This window comes from Pipra filicauda, unplaced genomic scaffold (genome assembly GCF_003945595.2).
Source record: "Pipra filicauda isolate LSUMZ 115617 unplaced genomic scaffold, ASM394559v2 scaffold204_size1372650_pilon, whole genome shotgun sequence".
NCBI lineage: Eukaryota > Metazoa > Chordata > Aves > Passeriformes > Pipridae > Pipra > Pipra filicauda.
Genome location: NW_024104315.1, coordinates 526,240 through 550,735, shown reverse-complemented (window position 1 = coordinate 550,735; position 24,496 = coordinate 526,240). Strand labels below are relative to the sequence as shown.

At 41.2% G+C, this 24,496-nt stretch overlaps 1 protein-coding gene across 3 annotated transcripts in view; it reads left to right on the top strand.

Moving 5' to 3' along the window:
- CNTN6 (contactin 6) overlaps positions 1–24,496 on the top strand; it is a 131,838-nt gene that overhangs the window by 45,645 nt on the left and 61,697 nt on the right. For 2 of the 3 annotated variants that reach the window (XM_027743884.2, XM_039380821.1), the window contains exons 3-4: positions 6,313–6,439; positions 9,125–9,300. In XM_027743884.2, coding sequence (XP_027599685.1) covers positions 6,313–6,439; positions 9,125–9,300 — 303 coding nt within the window. The remainder of the gene's footprint in view (positions 1–6,312; positions 6,440–9,124; positions 9,301–24,496) is intronic. The other variant, XM_027743885.2, reaches the window with a different exon arrangement.

Here is a 24,496-nt window from a genome sequence, read left to right as displayed (position 1 = left end):
GAGTGTAGGGCTGCAAAGCAAGAGGTGCAATGAAAAGACTCAAAGGAGGCTGAAATGGAGCTTAAAGGCTGGAAGAATTTACCTCAAAATGTCTTTATTTTTTGCCTTGTTTTATGCACAAGCAGAACTGTGGTTTATTAGGTTGTCCTGTGCCTACTCCAGTCAGTGTTTCACTCTCTCCCCCTCCCCAGAGCATCTCTCAACAGTCACACCGAAATTCTGGAGTCACCACACAAAACCCCAGAGCTGCTCAACACCAGCAGTGGCAAAAACTATCTGACCTTCATTAATCACCATCCTCTAAGAGAGTAAAGCACAATTTTGCACTGAACACAGTTCAAGAGAAACAAAGTGGTGGATTTATTTAAGTGGCAGGAAATTCAATGATATAGCTGTTATCTTTTTTTTCCCATATTATAAATTATTGAATTAAGCCTTCAGTCAGTTTGGCAACGGTGCCAAATGAATATTACAGCAGCACAATGCAGCCAATGGGATCTGTCACTGGATCTGGGGCTCACTGAGAACTGAAATTACAGGGAACCAAATGTTTGTGCAGTAGATTGGAAAAGGTTCATTATTATTTGTTCACCTTGCCTGGTAACACAAAACCCTAATGAAGTGTCTTTGACAAGGGGGCACATCAGGATTGCTGGACATCAGAAAGGCACAGCCCTCCAACTTCCTCAGGGATATTTGTCTCCATAATTAGGTGTCTGTTCCACAAAATCCTCCAACTGAAGGACATGGCCCAGTTCGTGACATCAACCAAACCACAAATGAAAAGGTGATTTTCACCTTTTATTTAGCTTGTCTACATCCTGCACACTAGGACAAAACCATCAGAAAATCTTGTCATAAAGCCAAAAAAAAAGTCAGGCATTAGAAATTGGAACATTGTTACTCACATGTTTGTTTATTTTTAAATAAATTATTACATTATTAATACAGATGACACATTTATAGCCCCTGTCCTGATTCAGGCTGTAGTAGCTTTACACACATCCCCACAATGAATTGTTCATAAATCTGTGCTCATCTCTGGTGGAAATCAGTGCAGCTCCACTGAATGCTCTCCAAACCCATTAGGAGCAATTTTCCTTCTCTGCAACTTCAACTCCTGCTCTGGAATCTTCAGGGAATATTTGGGGGTTTGTATCCAACAGAGTATCGTGGAAATCTGAATTAAGAGTCTGATTGTTGAATTCAGGGTGATATTAAGAGAAACATCACACTTTGGCATTTAGAGATCTCTCATTAATTATTTTGGAATTAGAATGTGTGTATCTGTTAGATGGGTGATAAATTCCCTGATACCCAATTATATTCACAGAAAGTATTGAAGCAATAGTGCTTATCATAATAGAACAGTTAAAATATGTTGGAAGCATCAGATTTTGACAAAATCTTTTGTCACTCCACATATTTAATTGAAAAAGGCTCATAATTCTCAAGAATGTGGTAGGTTTTTGCATAATACTTCCTTAATTATTACCTGTGATATATTACACCCTAATTTTATATGCTATAGTCTGACAATGGCTGGTTATGTAAGTAATTAAAGTCATATTTTATAGTTTTATTGTTTGTTTTCGAATTCAAGCACTTCAGGAAATTGTGCAGTCAGTTCATAACCTGAGCAGGTTGTTTGCCACAGAACCTGCACCACACACAGATTCTGTTTGAATAACAGGAAAAAATATTGGGATATCTGGCTAATTTCTCAAGGAATAAAACTGAGAGGATACAGAACCGTTTTCAGTGAAAACATTTAAAATTTCTGTGTCATTTACCAGGGCTGGAAGAGTCCTAAATATTTCTGGTCTTCTTATTTTTCAAATCTCAAGGAATCTCAGCCCGCTGAGGTCCAGATGAAATGGCCTTAAATTGCACCAAGAGAGGTTTAGACTAGATATTAGGAGAAATTTCTTCCTGCAAAGGGTTGGAAAGGATTGGAACAGGTTTCCCTGGGCAGAGGTGGAGTCACCATCGTTGGAAGTGTTCAAAAACTATGTGGATGTGGAACTTGAGGACTCGTGAATGCAGTGGAGGGTTGGATTTGATGATTTAGAGGTATTTTCCAGCTTTAATGGTTCTCTGATTCTCTGAAAGGGGGGCCTTGCACTGCTGGCTGTCCCTTTATACCATTTCCTAGAGAAACCCTGGGCTTGAGCACCAAACCCCAATTCATTACTGAGTTTCTCTGACTTCAGCAGTGCCAGGACTTCAACCCCTGCCCCTCCCCAGTGCCTCCCTTCTCCCCACATCACAGGCAGAGAGGTGTCTCCCTGGGTTTGGTGCCTGATAACAGAGACAATGTGGAATTTCACCACCACAGCCAATTTGACTCTTCCAACAGAAGCTGCAACTTGAAAGGAGCCCCGTGGCTCTGGAGCCCTGCACATCAATGTCTGCAGGGAGAAAACACAGCGAAGCCCAAGGCCCTTTGGGGAAATCCTACAGGTTTTAGGTTGCTTCTGCTCAAACCTATATCATCTAATCTCCCTTTCTCTGTGTGTCTCCTGCTTCAGTCTCTGAGCTGGTTGTCAGTGAGAGGAGGGGAGCCTGTCTCCTGCTGTTCCACTGACAAGTTGTTTTCCTTTTCACAGAACACTTCCGTGGCCTTTTTCTGCTGCTTCTTTTCCCATTTCTCTTTCAGCCTTAATATCTGATTCCTTGAGCTGTCTTCTGTTACTTTACTCAGTGTCTCATCCACTGCCTCTCCTTTTGCATCTCTCATGCTCCTTTTAAAGTCCTTGAGCTCCCTGGTCCAGGCCTTTGATGAGGGAAACAATCATCCTGTTCTGCTCTTGACAAGATTCAACCAAAAGCCCCAGTGTTATCTGCAGGGATATTCATGGGATGTCCATGCCATGGACCCTATAAAGTCCCCCTCTTCCAATTAAAAATTACCAATGACTTCAGCTGCGAAGAAAATTAAACAGATTTTGAAGGAATTTGGATTTTTCATAATTTTTCTGCTGTCATGAGGAGTAGGAGGTGTCCAACTCACCTGTCTCATCCTTTTTGTTAGAACTGACAGGTGTTTTACTATCCAGCTGATTTAAAAGAGGCCTCTTAATCAGGTGTCAGCTTTGGCCCATAAAGTCATATTAATGTTTTGGATCAGATATGAAGCTCTATCTAAGGCACATTAAGAAAGATTCATTAGAAACTCACTACCCCTGGAATTTACAGCCTTCCTGGAACTTAATAGCCTGGATAAATTCCTCCTTATCTGGTTTGCTTATATGAATTACAGCAGTTTTGCATTTAGAAGCTTTTTAGAGCTGGGATCTTACTGTTATTCTGGTCTCCTTATCCTCGTGATCTTCCATGAGGACTCACTGATACAGTACATGTAGAATCATGGAATGGTTTGGGTTGGGAGAGGCCTTAAAGATCATCCAGTTCCATGGGCAGGGACACCTTCCACTAGCCCGGGTTGCTCCAAACCTCATCCAACCTGGCCTTGGACACTTCCAGGGATCCAGAGGCAGCCACGGCTTCTCTGGGCAACCTGTGCCAGGGCCTCCCCACCTTCACAATCTTCACCACAAATTTGGGATTCTCCAATGCAAGGCCTAAATTGTTCTACACCCCCAAGGGCTCATCACCTCTGAGCGAGGAGCTCAGCTCCACAAAACATCACCCAAACATCCACAGCTCCACAAAAGGTCATGGCAAGAGAAATGGTCACAGAAACTGCAAATACTGCAGACTTTGGAGCTGTCAGCCCAACAGATCTATCCTTTTCTGGTCCTGGAGCAATGAATCCTCTTGAGTTTGGCCCAGACAAACCTAAAATCTCCCTCTTCAAATGGAGAATGTTGATACAGGACACTCTCAGGTTCACCAAACCAAATTTCTCTGATATTACTGATCCGTTTGAGTAATGGTAATTAAAACTCCACCTTGCAAAAAATCAGAATAGGAAGGAAGATCTGTGGTAGGAAAGGGATAAAAGTCAGCTGGTTTATAATATTGTTCCCCTGAGTTACCTATACACACCCTGAGCCTGGGGCTGGGCCAGCCAAAGTTGCTCTCAGGCTGTTACTTTGCATTTCCAGCTGGGCAGAAACCTCAGAAGGAGCTGAATCTGAAGCCAACCAGAGCTGGACAACAGGAAAGAACAGGGAGAAAGATTTGGCTGGAAATTAAGCTGATTGAATGCGAATCGTGCTTTTTTTCTCCTCGTCTGGATGAGACGGTGGATAAACATTTCAATATTTATTGTGACTAACTAAAACCTCTTTAAGTACATTTGACTCCAATATCACAGCCTGATATAACTCACCACTGCCCACAAAGCAGTGAAAGGGAAGCACTGCCATCCCCCCTGCTGATGGATAATTATGGAAAAAACAGGGATCCTCCTCTTCCATTGGCACTGTGTTAATCTCTGCATTGGCTGAAGACAATATCGTGTAATGAATGGAGGAATGTTGATTCATTTTCATCCTTTACATTTGAATTCAGGCTGGCATAATTATGGTCTTTATGGAGATCAAACTGATTTGGTATCATAAAGAAATACAGTTTAACTTCTTATAAAACATCTCGTAACAAGAGTTTATGTTTGCTTTCCAGCACCGCGCTGAGGATTCACACGATTTTTATGTATAAAAATGAGACATTTCATAAAATATTCCAAGAGATTTAAAAAAAATCTGAATTATTTAAATCTTGAAAAAAAAATAAGCAACCCTACAAAGATTCATTTGTCATATATATCTCTAGAGAAATCATGGGGACTGTATTGAATCTGGAGAATGGGGCAGAAATATGGGGCCCTTCTCTCTAGAAAACACAAAAGGATGTGTCAGGAAATTAGAAATGACCAGCCTGACCTTTTCTACAAAAAAGAGATGGACTCCTAGGACACCACTGGCTCTGAAAGTGCACATCATTTCTCACAAATTTGGTGTTATTCTCTGCTGCAAGAAAAGGATATTAAAGAGAAAACAAACTGATAGCAAGAAGGTGCCTCTACTAAAATTCATGGAGAGCATTTTTGTGATGGGGACTGTGACACTGGGAAGGAGCTGTTTGAGCACCTGCAAAATATTTTGTCCTCTTTCACATGTGAAGGGTCTCCTGCATTAAGGACATGGAAAGGGGGTACAAGAATTAAGATCTTCAATAGTCTACAAGTGATAAATGAGTCGAAATTCCATTTAGAACAAAGCAGTGGAAATTAATTCCATATTTACCAAAATATTTACATTTTTATGAGGTGAAGAGGGGATTTTTATGTACATCAGGTACCTCAGCCCTGGCCCACCAGCTACATTGATTTAAAATGTGGAATAATCATCTCTGGGTCGTTTGGATGCTTCACAAAAGCTTTTCACTGGCAGGTCTGGGAAGGTAAAGAGGACTCAGGAAATTAACTCAGAAGGGAAGAAAATTCCTCCCAAAGCAAAGACAAGTCAAAGGGTCAGTTGTAGAATCACTGAAAAAGGAAGTCTTCAAATTTGTCAAGGGATTAAAACCAGAAGAACAGCCAGAAAAAAAAAAAAAAAAAAAAAAAAAAAACAAAAAACCCATTTAACCACCACCTCTGAGAGTTGCTCTGCTTTGTCCCCCAGTTTGCTGAACAAATGATCTTCTCCTCTACTCCCCACACCAAGAAAGACCACCATGAAAAATAGAAATAATTCGGGTTTGCTTTACAATCCATCATTTCATTTTGCAAGTAGGAAATGAAGGTTGATTTTTTAATGCCACTTATTTTTTTAAAAGGACCCAAAAAGGAGGGGGAGGGGGGGGGAAGCCCCAAATCCAGTCAGCAAACAAACAAAAAACCAACTAAATAAAAACCCAACAAACCCAAACCAAACCCTGGAGCCAGGCTGTTTAAAGTATATAAAATAATATATCCAAGGGTGTGAAGGGTTGGAGGAGAAGGAGGTGATTGATTCCATTAGACTGTGATGTGACCAGGGAGCACCAACCACAGAAACCCCAATTCCATCCTTTCCTGCTGCCAGTTGTTGTCTAAAGAACAACCATGAGGTAGATGGGGTTGTTTAATAGTTGGCCTTATAATTTCCATAGGAAATATGCAGGGGAGCCAATCTCCACTGTCACCTGCAAAATAAATCACCAGCACCAGGGATCTGTGATTTTATTATCAATCAGCCTTGAAATATTTCCTCCTTAATAGTCAAATGTCTGGAGGTGGATCCTCAGCTGAATATCAGAGCAGACCTTCACTTCTGACTGAGAGCAAAGGACTCCAAAGGACAATTTTATGTGTAAGGACACACTGAAGACATCTAATCTTAAATTATTGTTTTTCTTTCACAGGGGAAGAAACCCTTCATGGTCCTATTTTTATCCAAGAGCCACATGATATCACTTATTCCATGGGCTCAGCAAATCCAGAGATCCTGCTGAACTGCACAGCTGAAGGATATCCCCCCCCCCACTACAGGTGAAGTCAGCTCTGGGCAAGTCTTGTCTCACTGTAAATCTTTGAGCTGGGTTTTAGTCAGGAGTAAACAGTTTTATATCCCATCAAATGCACGGAGCTCTCACAGCAGGAATGTTCGTGGATGGAGTAAATTTAGGGAAAAAAACATATTTCCTGGTCTGCTGCTAAGAAAATTCACCCAGGGGGAAAAAAAAAAAAACCCACGTCGTTGAAAATCACCCCCAAAGTATTTTGAAATATAAAAAATTAATTCTGAATCCACGGGAAAAAAATGGGAAAAAGGAAGCAGAGCACATGTGACAAAGTCTACAATGATTGTAAATATCACATATGTTTATAATCACTGCATAAAATTGTAGAATGATTCCCAACAATTCCAAAAAATAGTTGTCTTATTCATAGCCTTGAAAAACAAATTGCAGCCATGCTCTCATCGAAATTCCTTGGCTTATTGCAGGTTCTGTCTCAAAAATGAGGTAGAATTAAAAACTCCTTCCACCTCTCTTTTGTTCACAGTCAATAGTTTTTAAATTTCCTCTTTTCTTCCTCAATGGAAATGTTGTATGTTAAGGGAGGGTTTGCAAATCTTTTCCCCAATTACAAGAAAGCCTCAGGTGACTTGGCAGGACAGTTGCATTTGAATGCAAATAATTTAAGAAACATAGAAGGCAATGAAATCTTAAAAATATTGCTATTTTATTATAGTACACTGAAAAGATAATTTATTAAATCATGTAAGCATATATCCACTCACATTCCTCGTGTTCCTTGGGAACTGATAAATTCAGCATCAGAATATAGAATATTTTTTAAATTTAAGTTCTGCAACAATTGGTCTGGATGCATTTCCTATAACTGATGGAAGTATTTTCCAGTGGCTGCATGAAGAACTTTGGGAAAATATGGAGGTGACCCCTGCCTTAACAAGGTTTTAGTAAAATATCCCTAAAATAATTCTTCAAAGAATTCTGTGTATTAGTAAACTGCAAAACACACAGAGCCATTAAATCATTGCCTACCCCATGAATTCATTAATTCCCTTCCTTCGGTGATGTAAACATATTAATTAGGAAAAAGCCCACACCAGGAGATGAACCCCTGATCTATATGCAAAGTTTAATAATCATTGTACCGTGGTGATTAAAATGATTATGGGGATACTGTGAAGAATTCATTTGCAGCAACCAAGCCAATGTCTTTGCATTTGTTTGGAAAAACAATTATAGATCTTAATTGGGAGCCATGTAATGATGACAGCAGTTATTTCAGTGATTGATTCTGAAATTAAAGAGAACTGGCAAACTAAATACCAGAATCTCTCAGATTAGAAAATGGAAAGCTTTAGACAGCATGGAACATATGGAAATCCTGAAATGTGGCAAAATCCTGAGGGTGGGACAGAGAACACGCTCATGGGCAAGCACCTGATGAGATTTTCCTCATCTTTGAAATAAATAAATAATAAAAAAAGCCAAAATAGCCTAGAACAACAGCAAAACCAGCTTCAGCAAAACATTAAAAAAACAAATAGAGCCGAGACACAAAACCATAAAAAATCAAATTCCTGCTGGTCAGCTGTTATCACATCTAAGTTTCTCAGTGTTGATGAATTTGTGGAAGGAGAGGCAGTGACTGGGAGACCCAGAGAAATGAAGGTTTCCTTCAATGTGTTACCTGGGGAAGCTGCCACCACTGTCAGGAACCCTGCAAATAGCCAAAAATAGGCAATTTTTATGCTGTGATCCTTCATGTGATTAACTCAGAGTTGATTGCCCTCGGTTTGGGCACTGCCACCAACCCAAAGTGAGCCACTGGCAACTCTCGTGGGGTCTTTTCATCCTAAGGAGGGGTTGGCATCACACCCACAAAGTCAACAGAAATGATACAGATGTATAAAACCAGGGGAAAAAAACCATATTTGAGTAATCTTAGGGTTGTGACAATCTAAAAAGTGCCATTAACAACCCCCAAACTTGCAGATATCAGTGGTTGACTCCCTTGTTCTTCCTTTGGACCTCATGTGGGCAATGAAAATTCAGCCCTAATGTGATAATGGTAAAGCTACAAAATCCCCCTTCTTGAATTATGTATTTTCTTTGAAACACAGATTTTATTTTGACATCTGTAAGCAGCTGTGTAATGTTGCAGACACAATCCATTTTCTGCTTAGTGGACTAAGGGGCAAATTAGGTTCTAAAATAGCAGCGTTCTCATCATTAAATTATCATAAAAACTTCTCTCTCAGCTTTTGTTGTGCCCTCTGAAGTGAAACCCTTCCTGATCTATATCTCCAGATCATTTTTGGAGCCAACTTTCTGATTTATCATAAAGTTTTAAGGACTGAAAAGCACATTCATATTATAAAAAAAAAAAAAATTACAGCTGTAGTCAAGGTATAACCTCCCTCCCAACTGGATGGATAACTCAGTTTGTATGAATAAGTTATAATTACTTTTTTGGACATTTGGGTGAACATTGGTGACTAACAGTAAAGATTTTCCAAGGAATACAATTATTGCTATCATTAAGATTGATGTAAGGAGCAGTCTGGTGTGAAAAATGATATAATTTTGTGATATTTAACTCCATTTTTATCATTACAGGTATGCTACAGCACACTATTTAAGATAAATATGAATAGGCTCTGTAAATTATAAGCATAATTTGATTTTTTTCCCCTCAAAGGTGGAAGCAAAATGGCACAGATATTGATCTTACCATGAGTTATCACTACAGGTTGGTTGGAGGCAGCTTGGCAATCAATAACCCACATAAAAATCAGGATATTGGAACATACCAGTGTTTGGCCACAAATTCATTTGGAACAATTCTGAGCAGGAAGGCAAAGCTTCAATTTGCATGTAAGTTGGGAAGCTCATATTTATTAGAGCATTATTTTCCTATTAATTCTGCACATGGCTGGTAATTTATTGGGTAATTAAAATATCATGGGGGACTCTGTTCAAAAGGTTTCACTGACTTCTGCACTGTTTTTTCTAAAAAAAACCCCAACATTCCTGGTAAATATTAATAACAAAACCAGACATCTGATGGTTGCTTTCCTCAGGAACAAGAATAAAAAATCTGAAAATTGAAAGGTCAAAAAAGATGAGCACAATTATTCTCACTTAATAAAGGTGTTCCCACTCTTTAGGACAGTGGGTTTGTTGTCATGCTGCAGGTGGTTATAACTGGGGGGGGAGGAATGCTGCAAAAATTAGGTTTTGAGTTTTTTCTAGTTAATGAGGTGTAATTAAGGCATAAAAACATAACCAACAGTGATAGTTGGTTATATTAACAGAGAAACCCTCTTTTTCCTTCCCCAGTGTGTAAAAGTGGGGGCCACACTCTCAAACATCTCATCTTTCAGCTCTGAAAAATCAGCTCTGAAATATTTCCCATTTCAGCCCCATCAGGTCGAGCACATTGTGCCTCGAAATGATTTTGAATTGATTTTATCTTTGTTCCCCGTTTCACAACTTCACAGTCTTTTTTTCCACAACGTTTATAGGCAGTGACCGAGTTCTGTCGATGCCCTGGGGAGGAGGGGGAACAACAGCAACAACCAAAAAAACCCAAATATTCTCTTTTTTTTTTTTTTTCCCCCCAGTCTAAAGCTCCGAGCAGTCTGTTGCAATTGTTTTCAAATCTCATTAATAAAACATGTGTCTAAAGCCAACTTCGTGTCGCTGCTTCAGACACCAGCAAACGAATTAATTATTAATCTTGTTCCATTTCTCCCAGCAAACCTCGTGTCACGGGGTTATCCAAAGGAGACAGTGGAGGTCAGGCTGGTTCGCAGACTCTCTTTCAGCAGAGCTGATCAAAAGGTGTATCACCAGTACCTCATTTAATAATGTTTTACCCTGAATTTCTCAAAAGAGCTTTGATTTCCCAGAGCTGGTCAAATGTAAAAAAAAAAAAAAAAAAAAAAAAAAAAAAAAAAAAAAAAAAAAAAAAAAAAAAATCGATTCATTATTTTCCCACTTTTTTTGTGAAACAGCTTTTCCAGCCAAACTTCCTGTGTGGGAAATTATTGCAAGATATTTGGAGGTGAAAATTGTTTAGTGACAGAACACATCCCGTTTTTAAATGAAGCAAGGATAGGTGGCCACCTCAAAATTATCTGTGGAGTCTGTAATCCCCAAAGGAACCAGGACAGGAATGGAGCTGGGAAAAGACTTAAAGAAAAGGAATATCCTTAAAGGAAGGCACAAAGGAGGTATAAAATATCTTTTAAAAAGGGTGAGGGGAAGAAAAAACAAGAATATCTGTGAAAGAATGAAGGCTCTGATGATGGTTCAGAATATCACAATAACCAATGTTTTAATCTTCTTTTTTTCTGGAAAATTCAACCCCTAATTCAAACTCCTGGGAGCACTTTGGGTTTGGGAATTGGTCAGGAATTGATCCTTCAGAAGTTTCCCTGGGAGAGAAAAGGGGAGCTGCTCACCACAATTCCCAGCTTTCTGTGTGAGACTTTTTTTTTCTGTGTGAGTTTTCCAAGGATCTAAAGAGGGGTGTGAACCTTCCCATGGAGAGGGGGTTCTGCAGAGCCCACTCCTCACCTCCCACTCCTGGGGACAATGTTGGATTCCTGGCCCGTCTGAGGCAAAGCTCCTCCCAGCCAGACCCAGCTGATGCCACTTGGCTGCTGAAGGCCCTGTTTGCCAGAAAATGGACTTTCTTGATGGGATTAAGTGTTTTCAGCTGTTAAAACACCGGTTCTTTAATAACACTCAGTGCAGGTGCCCTTTCCCTCTGAAACACTTAACTCACTAATAGCTGGAAGTCTCATGCCAGTGTAAAACAATCCAAATGGGCTCAATATCAAGCAGTTCCTTTATTTAGGCTTCAAACCCCACCAGGACACTTCCCAGAGTTCTGCAGGGAGCAGGTCACAACAAAGCTGGGGCTGGTTTGCCCACAGCAGCCATCCTGCTTCAACCCTCCAGCTCTTACCAACCCTACAATGCTAAATATATCCCACAATCAAGCAACACACTCCTTTTTCATTAGTGGTGACAGATATTTATGTCCTTTCCCACAGAGAAGAGAGAGGACAGACAAATCAAAGCCTGTTATTTACAGTGACAAACACAAACTTACAGGAAAATGCTTCAATTTAGCAGCATCACTGTGAAACTGTGAGTTTTAAGTTGCCTTACAATAGGGAAAAAAACCACCTCAAGTACATGGAAAATGTCATAATGACCTGATGAGAATGGTGGAACAAATTACCTTGAAACACTTATTTCACAGTTAACATTTCCTTGTTTCTTGTTTTCGTGTTGCCATCCAATTTTCTCCTTTGTTTCAACCAATACTTCAGGCTATATCTTAAAATCCAGGCAGGCGTGTTGTTGTTATGACACTTCCATTCAACACCTACAAACTGGGACTCTTCCCTGGGCTGGAATTCTTGGCATATTATTGCAAACCCCACGATAACAAATTGAATCGAGCCTATTATCCAAGTAACAGGGTTTATGTGTATTTGTCTTTTTACTACAAGGTAACTAGCTCTGAGTTTGAGTTTGAATTAATGATACCTCCAGAAACCTATTGTAGGTGTCAACTTAATATGTGAGAAACACTTTTTGCTCTGTTCAAGATAGCGAGTTCTCCGCCAAGCAAAATAAATGCGGGGCGAGATTAGAAATATGTCTCCGGCTTCAGCTGGAGTTTCATGCTTATCCTCTATTAAAAACAGAGCTGTCAAAGGAAAGCTGCAGGAGGAATATTGTTCAGAAGGCAGTGGCATAGATTATTAAAGCTACAAGCTGAAAATGAGCGGCAGCATCAGGGAGAGAGAGCGGAGAGAGAGCGCGTAAATGCATGAGTGGGACGCAGGGGCTGGCAGTCCTGTGGCATCCCTGCTTCCTTCAGAAGGTTTGTTTTGTCATAAATAAACTTGAAAGCTCCCCATAAATCCTGCGTGTCTCTTGCTGCCCAGCAAGCAGCACATTGTGAACAGCTGAAGTGTGTTCTGCAGGAGCTGGAGCTGTGATGTGGAACTTGTTAAAAAGCTTTGGTGGCAGAGCCTGACACAGGCACAGGGATCCTCATCCAGGGTGGAGTTTGGAGTCATGACCTGCCACCCACACAGGGCTTTCCCTGCTCCAAGTCCAGCACTGACTCCAGCACAAGGTCACCCAGAAAACTCCAGCTCTCCAAGTCAGAGGAGTTTGTCTCCGTGAACTACTCAAGAGAGTCAGCCCGAAGAAAGGTGTGAGGCCACGGATTTCCTTCAGCTTTTACACAGCTCACAGAATCACCAAGGTTGGAAAACCCCTCCAAGCTCACCAAGTCCAACCAAGCCCACCATTCCCACTAAACCCTGTCACAAAATGCCACCTCTACTCAATTTTTGACCACTTCCAGGGATGGTGACTCCACCACTGCCCTGAGCAGCCGGTTCTGATGCCTGACCACTCTTCCAGTGATGAAATTTTTCCCAAGGCATTTTTCTTAAGGCATTTTATGCCTTAAAAAAAAAAAAAAAAAAAAAAAAAGACAAACAAAAACCTGTTAGAGAAATTGCTCCGATGCAGCTTCAACCAGAATTTTCTCCCAAGGCACGCAGGGGATTTGTTTTAATTATTTCCTCAGTTTTAAGCAAAAATAACTGTGTGCAAACAACTGGTCTTGAGGGAAATCCCCATAAGTAGCTGCAGTGAAACAGCCTGTCCAGGCCTGTTAGTTGTTCTTTTAGTCCTTATACACCTCTATAACAGAGACATTAAGAGATGTGCAAGAGAAATTGGACAAACAAACTAAAATAAAAAAGTACCCCACCACGAAAAAGAATCATGTTTGCACCTAATTCATAATTATGCAGGGCATAAACCCAGAGAATTCAGTATTAATTGAAAGCATATTGTTGCCTGGGGATCTTAAAACAGATTCTCAGTCAAATTGTCCTCCCATCACTGGCAGAAGTTGCCACGATTGTGGCTTTCTCAGATCTCAGGCCCCCATTATTAACCATGAATTCTGAGAAACAATGACAAACATTTCAATTCATGCCTAGAATTAGTCATTTTGCCCTGAACCACCCAGGAGGACACACAGTGGAGCCACCAGACCACGTGTTTTAAAGCTCCCCACAATGCTACGGAGCAGCAAGGATTTCTCCTTGGAGTTTTTGGGCTCCAACCACGTTCTTGTGTTTTCTAAGTGGTGCTCAAGGGTTTTGCTTGATGCTTATTCTCAACAGCATTTTTCTAATCCTCACATCCTCCCTCCTCTTGGCCAGTGATGATGTGCTCATAGCAGTGGGGATGAGAGTGCTGGAGCACTTGGAACAAAACCTCCAGCTCCCAAGAGCTCTCACTTGCTTTTTGTTGTAGACAGAAGACACAGTTCTGCTGAAACAACGAACTAGAGGCAATAATTCCTCCAGGACAGAGTTTTTGCCATTCTGAAACAAAAAAATAATTAGCATTTAACCATTTGAGGGGGAAATATATTAAAACCAATCAAATCCATTTAGTGTTTGCTGGATGGTGACAGGCTGAGCATTAGCAGAGCCCTGTTAGAGGGATGTCTGGGAGATGCTCAGCCAGCATGAAAGCCCACTTTTCATCTGATTACTTCATCATGTTATTTACCTTCCACTGCACACAAATTACAGCAACATCACAAAGCAATCCAGCAATGCCTCCACGTGTCATAACCTTTTTCACTCCCACTATATGCTTTGAAACAGAAAATGGAAAAATCAATGAGCTTAGATCAGATACTATGAATTTGCAAAGGCTAGACTTGCATGAATCTGAGGCTAAAAACCACTCCTGGACTGGTTGTGTTGTGGTGCTGTGTGTGTGTCCAGAAGTCCCTGTGTAACAACTGTGTTTGATTAAAAGGTGTGCTGGAGGTTGTAACTACCACCTTGAGGAAAAGCTCTCGGGGTCTTTAAGCTGGTTGTTAATTCATCAGCAGGGTGAGGGCTGGCATACTGATCACCTGGCAGCCAGGGGGGCAAGAGCCAGCCCTGGAAATGTCTTGTTTTTTCAAAAGGAGGCATAAACTGCTCAGTTCAGTGTTCAACAAGCACTCAGGGGTGACCAGCTGATAACAAGAGCAAACAGGAGGAAGAGCTCAGCTTGGCAGTGCCACCAGCAGGTCATCATCAAAGGCACATCCCCTGGTTTTACACCATTTACTGCATTCCCTCATCCTCTTTAGGATAAGTTTAAAGCCACATTGAATCACAGAGTGGTTTGGGTTGGAAGGGACCTTAAAGACCATCCCATCCCACCCCCTGCCATGGGCAGGGACACCTTCCACTAGCCCAGGTTGCTCCAAGCCCCGTCCAACCTGGCCTTGGACACTTCCAGGGATGGGGCAGCCACAGCTTCTCTGGGCAACCTGTGCCAGGGCCTCCCCACTCTCACAGAGAAGAATTTCTTCCCAATACCCAATCTAAACTAACTGTCTTTTATGAAGCCATTCCCCCCTGTCCTGTCCCTCCATCCCTTGCAAACAGTCTCTCTCCATCTTTCCTGTTGGCCCCTTCAGGCACTGGGAGGCCACATTAGGTCACCCTGGAGCCTTCTCTTCTCCAGGCTGAACAATTCCAAATCTCTCGGCCTCTGTACCCTTTCTAACATCATTCTATACTCTACACATGCCAAATAATGCACTAACTCTACCTCTCTGTTTTGAAAGGGCTGCTTATATATAATCCCAGAATGGTTTGAGTTGGAAGGGACTTTAAAGCTTATCTTGTTTCAACCCCACTGCCATGGGCAGGGACACCTTCCCCTAATGCAGAAACACATCTCAGCTTGCAGATCTATGGAGAATAAGCTACTAAAGTCTCCTTTCCAGGCTCTGCACAGCCCTCCTGATGATCCTGGCAGCTCCTCACAGTTGGAATCTTCCTGTGAGCAGGTGAGGACAAAATGCAACCCATAGTAGGAACCCTCACTGCAGATCGATCCTGTCTGGAGGGTGGAAATGCTGCTGTCACCTCTCCATATGTCACTAAATAGACTTACAGCTCTCAAAATTACCTTTTGGGCTTCTAACTGCAGGTACAGAATCCAATCTAACTGCAGCAGCAGCAGCCACCCTCCCTGGGTATGGGGAGCTGGAGCACAGGGTTCTGAAGGGAATGAGTTCCAGGAATATACCAGGAAATCCGTTTGTTACTTGGAAATAAACCCTGTGTTTTGACAAACTTCTGCCTGGAGTAAAAAGAAAGAGAACTCCCATTTATCAGTTCTGATTGCTAGGGACACTTTGTGCCAATGCTCCAGCTCTCTCTGCAGCAGTTCCCATGGTGGGGAGTCCACAGCAAGGTCTTTGCTTAATGGATGCTCTCCATGGAGCAGAGCCAGCAGCCTCAGGCATATTTTCCTTTTCCCTCCCTCTTTTTCATAATGTTTCCATGTGAAAACACGGTGAGAACCTGCCATGCATTGCTGGAGGGGGTCTGTACTCTGCTCTGCCCACTCTGAAGTGGGACACTGCATGTCCTTCAAGGCCACTTTGAGCTGAACATTTGCAGAGAACCACTGAAGTGATGCAGCTCAATCACTCAAAGACCTCACTACACTCAGCTTATCTTTCTGTATCTCCGTTGAGCTCCCCGGGATTTATTTACTTGCAGAATTCCGTGCACGCAGAGGCTCTCATGGGAACAGCAGGAACATCCCCCACTCCCCGGTGCCGAGGCTGGAAGGGTTTCACCTGCTCGCTGACAGGACAAGGCAGGGTGATAATAGTTTCTATTTTAAAGCTCAGACAGCACAAGAATAGGATTATGCAAATCTCCTGATGTCCCTGAAGACCGAAAGAACAGCCTGGAGTCTTTAAACCAGAAGATATGGGCATGGCTGCATAATAAAGGGGGTTTGCTTTTTCCATCAGTCCCTAAAAGTTTGAGTCTTCTCTGTATTCTGAGAGCCCACAACACTGAATGCAGTCACAGCCTCCTGTCTGTTGTTAAACACACAACCTGCAGCTGGTGGTGACAACACTCCCCATTTATTTTATGTCCTAGCAGCCCAAGCAGCATCAGAAACTACATTTTTCTGTCTCTCAGATGGTTTAAACATCTCTCTCTCGGGGGGTTTAACCACTGAGTTCAAGGCAATGCTGTATCAGGACGCTTGGTTAAAGCTACTTTATTCCATAGGTTAGTTGCTTAAACTTATTATAAAAGGAAGGGTTTTATCTATGGAGATAAGTAATGAATCTATCCATTATAGAGATGTTGTAAGGAGCATTACAGATAAAGTAGTAATAGGGAACATATAAGTCTTTCCAGATTATCTCTGAGTTCTATATTACTTACCCTTCCATAGTTCCTTTAAAAGTGTTTATCCTAAATCAACCCACTGCAGGCTGTATTGAAAAAGCAATATATGTGATTGAGATATGGTGGGTAACAAACCCTCCACAGGTCCTGCAGCTGCCAGATCCTGATTGATAAAATGTAATATTTTGGAAGGATAAACTAAGACTGTATTTGCAGTCTGGGTGATTTTCTTTTTTATCTACTCTGCTTTCATTGCAGACAATACGACATAGATTCCAAGAAATTATTGAGTGAAATGTCCACGATGTTCACATGAGCTTCCTCATTCTTTGGAGTGACAAAAAAAAACTTACAGTGGAGGTTTTGAGGGGGAAAAAATACTTTAATATTTGGAATAAAAGATTGGCTTTTTTGAATAAAAATAAGGAAATTAATCAATTATTTTTGCAGTGGAGGTTGGTCCTGTGTATGCAAAGGGCTCAGGGTACACAATGAACTTCTCTGTTCTGAAGCTTATGTTGAAAAAGGGGGAACAAAGTGTCACTGGGACTTTCCACGGAGTGAAGGGATGAGATCATGGGCATCCCTTTTCTCAGCAGGCAAAGGACAGCTGGCCCAGGGAATGCCCCAAGCTGTAAATATCCATTTCTAAATGCTCCTGAAACAACAACAAAAAATTGTACAACACACCTGAAATCCCACTTACAAGATTCACAGTCAAAAATCCTCTGCATCATTCACTCGGGGAAATCTGGAAATTCCCTCTGGAAGGATTTCTGTGAGGGCTTTGCAGCTGGAACGAGGGAGATAAAGCTGGAGGTCACACAGGGTGATTCTGCAAGAAGTAATTCTGTGCTGGATCAAGATCTCCAAAGGGCTGGGCATGAATTTGGAAAGGGGTAGGATATGCACAGGCATCCTTGTTACCCACTTTCAGCAGTGTGTGAGAGCCCTCTCTTCCTCGGCTTTTTTTTATTGTATGTATTATTATCTTGTTGGTACAAGTTTTATAAAAAGAATTAGCAGCCTGAAATGGGCCTGTGACCATCAGAACCTTGGATATGCAGGCAAGAGGTTCTTCCTGCAGGACCAGGGTACAGCTCCTCACTGCCAACAACCAGGTCAAGGTCCAAGGGAAGGGAATAGTCCATGACTCATCTCCAGGTACTCAAAGAACAAGTGGGAGCAGGGGAAATGTAAAGGAAAGAAAGTTTTGGATAAGAATTAACATCCAAGTTGACATTTGAGCCAGGGCCATCTCCTGTGTAAGGCAGTCAAAGGGGTGCAGCTCTGGCAGGGATAAATCTGGCCCTGGAGGTTCAGCCCAGGCAGAGAAATCAGCTTTTAAGAGCTCTCCAATCTGGAGCAAACTCCTGCAGACGGTGAAGTGACTGTGCTGCTGACAAGTGACAAGTGAACAGTGCCGTGACAAGTGAGAAAACTCTTCGGGACTATCAAATATTAAAAATGTATTCCTTACATCCCCCTCCCTCGGAGAGGGGCAGCTCCTCAGCTGTGCCTCTGGCCTGCAGATGGGCTTTGGAGCAGGAGCCCTAAGGCTGCATCAACACTTGCTGCTCAGTGCAAGTCCCGGGCTCAGTTCACAAGAGAACTTTAATATTTTATGCTGCTAACTCTGTAAAAGGGGGGGAAAATATAACAAAAACCAGATGTAGACCAGCTCTGTGCTCTGAGTTTCTTGGTGTATGAACAAAAAATCAAGCCATCTTAAGGTTTATTTTCCCCCCCCACATCACCCTCCCTGTTTAATTTAATTGTGACCTTCCATTTTTTCCTCTAGAGAAGCTTGATATTACTTTGTAAAGGGCATTTTCACTCTTTAATTGAAAAAGACAATCAGGCTGTGGCAGAAATTATTGTTCCCCACCTTGAAAATTAGTGCCTGGATTGGCCATTCATGTCATTTAAGCTGAATTGAAGACCCAGGGCCAGTGTGCATCCTAATGTGGAAATTACAGGTCCTCTCCCTTAGAAGCTCCAAAGCAATTTAACTAAATAAAGAAGCACTGATGAAGGTCCTTGGCTGATTACACAGCTTTGGAGAAGGACAAGACCCGGTGATTGTGCTTTTCCCTCTTGTTTTAGAAATCTGCTCCATCATGTTGAGAGGAGCAGGGCTTGGGGGGACGGGGCAGCTTTCTCTTTTAACCAGGGTAGGATGCAGCATTCACCTAAGGTGGAAAATGAGAACAAAAGTGGGAATTACAGTTGATTTTTAACCTGGCCCGGTGAAAGGAGACACTCAGGGATTGCCCAGGCTGATTGAGCTTCAAATCCTACCGATCTGAGGTGCCACAAGGCTCAAAGAGGGGAAGGAGCAGGAGAACTCAGCAGGTGTTGAGTGGAAAATGCAAGTGTTTGAAAAGGAGGAAATGGGAGATGCTAAGCGGCTTTCAGACACCTTAATTAGAGATAACACCCCTCTTAATCTCAGAATTGAACTCATAGAAAATCAATTAGAACATTTAAAAAAATTGAGATTAGATGCTAACGGGAAAAGATTAATGTATTGACAGTATTATCCAGACAAAGGAACTGTTCAGAGGGTTTGTTTAGCGAGTTTTGAGAGCCGGAAAGGAGAATTTACTTTCCAGTGAAAGTTGTAGGAGATGAGATTAGCCATTCCTTTGGGAGATGTATGGAGAAAGAAGGATATTTCCATAACACACCCTATAATAACCAGTCTGGTCCCCTACAAAGCAATTGAGTACAACACTGAGGGGAAGCAAGAGACAGGGCTTGATGCTCAGGAGGTTTTCTGGGGTGAACAGGCACTGTTTGTGTATAAAAGGGCTTTAGTGCCAACATTTTTGGGACTTCCTGTAGTGTGAAAGAAGAAAAAACAAACCCAAAGTCTGGAATCTAGAATTTGAGATAATTTATAAGATCCAGTGAGCTTCAGTTTTTCTCTTCGTGGTTAAAACTGACCTAAATTCTCTGAATTAGGCATCAAATTCAAACCCACAATGGGTTTCCTAATTCATCCCAGTGACAGCAAATGAAGGTGACTAATTGTCAGCTGATAACACAGGTGCTAGAAATGCTTATAGCAAATCACAGCCATGAAATTCCTTGGAAAACTGTGGAGGTTGGAGTTTTAATCCCATTTCCCTGTGAGAAAATTCCTGTTGTGATCCATCACTCGCAGTAACCCCACTCATGTTGTGCAATAGCCCACAGGCAACAAGGGACAGGGGAAAAACTGGAATAGAAGTGATGGATCCCAGTTTGCCCCAGCCACATGGAATGGGAGCAGTGGTATGGATTTGGATAACTTGTAAAGAGCTCTCCCTCCCGGTGCTTTAACATTCTCTGCACGTTTCAATCCCGAGTAATTACAACTGTAATATTTGGGATTAGGGAATGACGAAACATTCATGAGGGGGAAAAAAAAATCAAAAGTTCAAGAAAGCATGAAATTGCATTAATTCAGATGAACTGTTGTAATTATGCAAGGTGATAAATTGGAGTTTCTCTAATTGTCTGTAACAATTTCATGTATTAAAACACCCAAGTTTCCTTTTTTTTTGCTCCTCAGTAGCACAGAGCTGTCCTATGTTCCTTCTTAAGATGGCCTGGTTTGGAAGTGCTACTGAGGAAGCTCAGGAATTTCAAACACATGATTTTGAGGTTGAAATGAATGAGTTGCTACTTTTGTTTAGGTTTTTGTTCCTATCAGACATATTTAAGAAGCAGCTCTCCCAATTCCAGGGAAATTGGTTGTATCTTCAGGCATTCTGTTGGGTAGTTAAATTTGCCACTCTAACACCTGCAGGGCAGTCTTATATCAAAAAAAAGTTTATAAAGGAACTCGGATGTGTGTAATAGTGGTGGTGGTGAAATTAGAATAAATATATTAATGATACAGTCAGCAATTGGACAAGGCTTGGAGCAATCTGGGCTAGTGGAAGGTGTCCCTGCCCATGGTATGGGGTTAGAACAAGATGATTTTAAGGTCCTTTCCAACCCAAACCATCCTGGGATTCCATAATAACATCCTTGACCCCACTGAAGTACAGTTGGATTACACCTTCTCCCCGTTTCCTCCCTTCATCCTGAAAACCTCCTTCACTTTGAGTATTCCCACTTTTATCAGAGAAAGTCCTGCCATTCCCTAACCCCATTCCCACAAAATGGGTGTTCTCAGCACAGCCCTTCCTCACTGAGCTCTGCGAAAGTTCCCATTCTTGAGTCCATAATTCCCACCCTTCTCCAGGAAAGAATCCTGTGCATCTGAGCCCTTTGCTCGGCCTGACCTCGTTATCACCCCCAGCTGATTAATTGTTCTGTTCCAACAGTCTGCCAACACAAACACATCTGGAAATAAAAAAAAAAAAAAAAAGTTGTTTTTTTGTTAAAACTCGCAGCTGAGAGAGCAACGGGGTGTGAGGGAACTCGTTGTTCTTCAAGTGAGATAAACACAGACAAAGAATGAAAGGAATTATGTAGGAACTAGGTGATAATTTATTTATAGACCTCTGCAGAAACACTGAAGTTAGCAAATATACCATCTGTTAAATAGTCAGCCTATTCCTGAGTTGCATATTAGCAACCTAAATGTGTGCCAAACACCTGATCTTAGAGCTCTTATTTGATACTCTTCTTGACAAGCAACATTATGCTTTATTAGATTATGTCATGTCATGTTATAAAGTTGTGCTAGGTAACAGGAGAACACTGGTTTTGCTCTGTTGGGGTAAATTCCCACCCAGGGCAAAGAGAAGTGGTTTTGAGAGCAGTCAGAATTTCAGAATAACAAGAAAAAAAAAATAGAATATCTACATTTGTATTCATCCTCAGGTAATTTTTTTATAACTACTTAACACATCTTAGCTTGTTAAGTAACAACTGAAAATACACACGAACCCATAGGGGGGAAAATGGATGAAGAAATCTTTGGACAAAATAGAAACTTTATCCCCCTGGACTGCATAACAAAGGGACACAATTTTATAACTCATTACTGAACCCATCTGAATGAGGTATCATAATAATCCATGGGAGATGCTGCCTGCCTGGAGAAAGAGTCCAATAAAGATAAAGAAACACCAAGGAGCTATTTTTACTTTATTTTCCTTTGTTTTGCTCTCTTGGAGGTTTTTTTGTTAATTCTATTCTGCAATGATTCTTTATTGCAGAGACAGACACTGAATAAACTCACTTTGTACAATTATCTGTCAAAATCAACTTCACATAGGGAAAAAAAAAACCTTTCTGTTTAAACCTATGAAATTTTGGGGGGTGAGAGTTTGTAAAAGATGAGGTGTGATGAAGACCTCAGAGTCAAGCACTGGAATGGATTGTCTAAAGAAAATTTCCATCCCTAGAAGTCCTTAAAAATGGGTTAAATAAGGACATCAGGTGGTTGTACCTGTCATGGGGGAGATGAATAGATTAAATGATGACTTATGTCATCATTTCTTATATTTGTGATTCGCTAAGGGATGAAAATCTTCTCTCCAGCACTGGAAAATCCAAGATGGTTTGTAGAACTAAACTACAAATGTGCTGTGGAAGAGCTCAGACACCTGCATAGGGGTTTTTGATACTCAAGGTTGAAAAGTGGAGATTAAAAAAGCAAAATCAACTTTTTCCCCACATGGCTTTAAACTGAGGGTGAGATTAGGTTGGATATGAGGAAGGAATTCTTGGCTGTGAGGGTGGGGAGGCCCTGGTACAGGTTGCCCAGAGAAGCTGTGGCTGCCCCTGGATCCCTGGAAGTGTCCAAGGCTTGGATGGGGATGGGGCTTGGAGCAATGGGGTGGGACTGGATGAGCTTTAATGTCCCCTCCAACCCAAACCATTCCATGATTCTATGATATAACCAAAAGTAGTCCTGCTACCTATAAAACAGTGGATCCCCTAAGAAGTCTACTGCTTTTTAATTATTCAAGTCAGGGCCACTTGTCATGGTTTTAATGGAGAAACACAGACAGGTGACACCACCTAAAATTAGAGTAAAAATGATAACATGACATATTGTGTCATTAAACTAAAAATTGCTACCAGCAACTCATTACTTTCCAAATTCTATTCCAATTTCAGAGTCAAGTATTACACAGTTAATTCTCAATTGTCATGAAAACCTTTTCCTGCACCTTTTCCCCCCCTCCCCTCCTTTCTGGGATGTCTCATAAATGAAATTTTGTCCTCAGCAATAAAATAGGCCTGATTTTCCATAGTGAAAAGTATTGGAAAGCATTATTTAGGCTGCACAGATTTTCCATACTTCTTAAGAGTTTTTTGGGCTGTTTTTTAACTCAAATTTTGAGTAGAAATTGCAGTTTGTGTTGTACTAGCAGCTCAAGGAAAGTGATGGTAAAAGCAGACATGACCCTTCCTGTTAGTGCCTGAATCCTAAAGAATCTGAATGTTTTGCACCTTCCCGATATTTTTTTTTTATTTAATATAAAAAATAGGATAATTTGAGGGTCTTTTTACCCCTTCTCCCAGAGCACAAAGCCTCAGAGCAGCCATCCCAAACAAATCCTCATCTAAAGCCTTTGACAGTTGTCCCAGGGACCATTTTTCCACACCAATATTTTGTGCTGGCCTTTTCCTTCTCAGAAAACACTAAACCCCCCAGGAAAGAAAAAAATGAGATGGTAAATTTTTATCAGAATGAATTCTTCAAAACAGATAAATAAATCCACACGTTCAGAGGCAGGACCAGGAAGTACCTTCTAGGTATGAAACCGAACTCCAATTAATCATATTCCAGTTTTCTCTTTTAATTAGTATTACAGGGTGGATTTCAAATAAAGAAATTATTTTTCCCCCTATTTTTCTTAGTCTTTCTTGTCGTTTTTCCCTTCCTTTGATTACTCAGAGTGCAAGGCAGAGAACTATCCAGCAGGCAATTAAAAGAACATCAGAGTTTCAACCACTTTCCCAGTGTATTGACAGGAACCATCTATTGTGGCTGTGACAGCACAAGGAGGGGCTACACCTGGTTAATTCAATTCAGTCCCCTCTGAGGAGACAAAGTCTTCATAGGAGACCAATATCCAGGAGATGAAGAGGAGAAAAAGAAAAATTAACTGTGTAAAGTTCAACTAAGGGAGAGAAAATTGATATATTGACATAAATAGCTGAGCCTGGACAGGTAGAAATCGTTATTGCCTTGACCAACGAGAGCTGTTCCTCTCTGCTGAACTCTGGATCAGGGTGTTGTTCAGCTGATGAAAAATGGAACAATTGTTTGAAACAAGAATCTGCAGCAAGGTAAATAAAATAAGCTTAGGGCAAGCAGTTTGTGCCACTGTGGTATAAAGAGATTTAAGGGGAAGCAGATATTTGTTGTGTTAAAGCATATTTTGAATGCATTTCAAGCAATCGTTTCCCAAATGACTCTGACAAATAAGGGAATGTTTCTCATTAGGGTGAGAACTGGATCAAAAAGGAAATAATCACTTTTTTTTAAACTACATCTATTGTGTCATGTTTTGTGATTGAATTAGTTAAAGAGAATCAGACCAATAATTCTTCAGCATCTCAGGGAAAGGTGAGAAAGCAGAAGAGATTGAGTGTGGTGTTAAATTTGTTAAAAAAATAGCCCTTAACAGCCATAAAAAATCACTCATGGGACATGGCCATACACACTTATACAGGAGATTTCCCTAAAGCATCACATGATTTCCTACTGAAAGTACCCTCTTTGTCCCCTTTAAAAGCAGTGCTAAATTTCAAGTCAACTAAAATCCATCCAGGTGCTGCAGACAGTTTAGGACAGAGTAGACTCATCAAGAAGACAACATACCTTTATC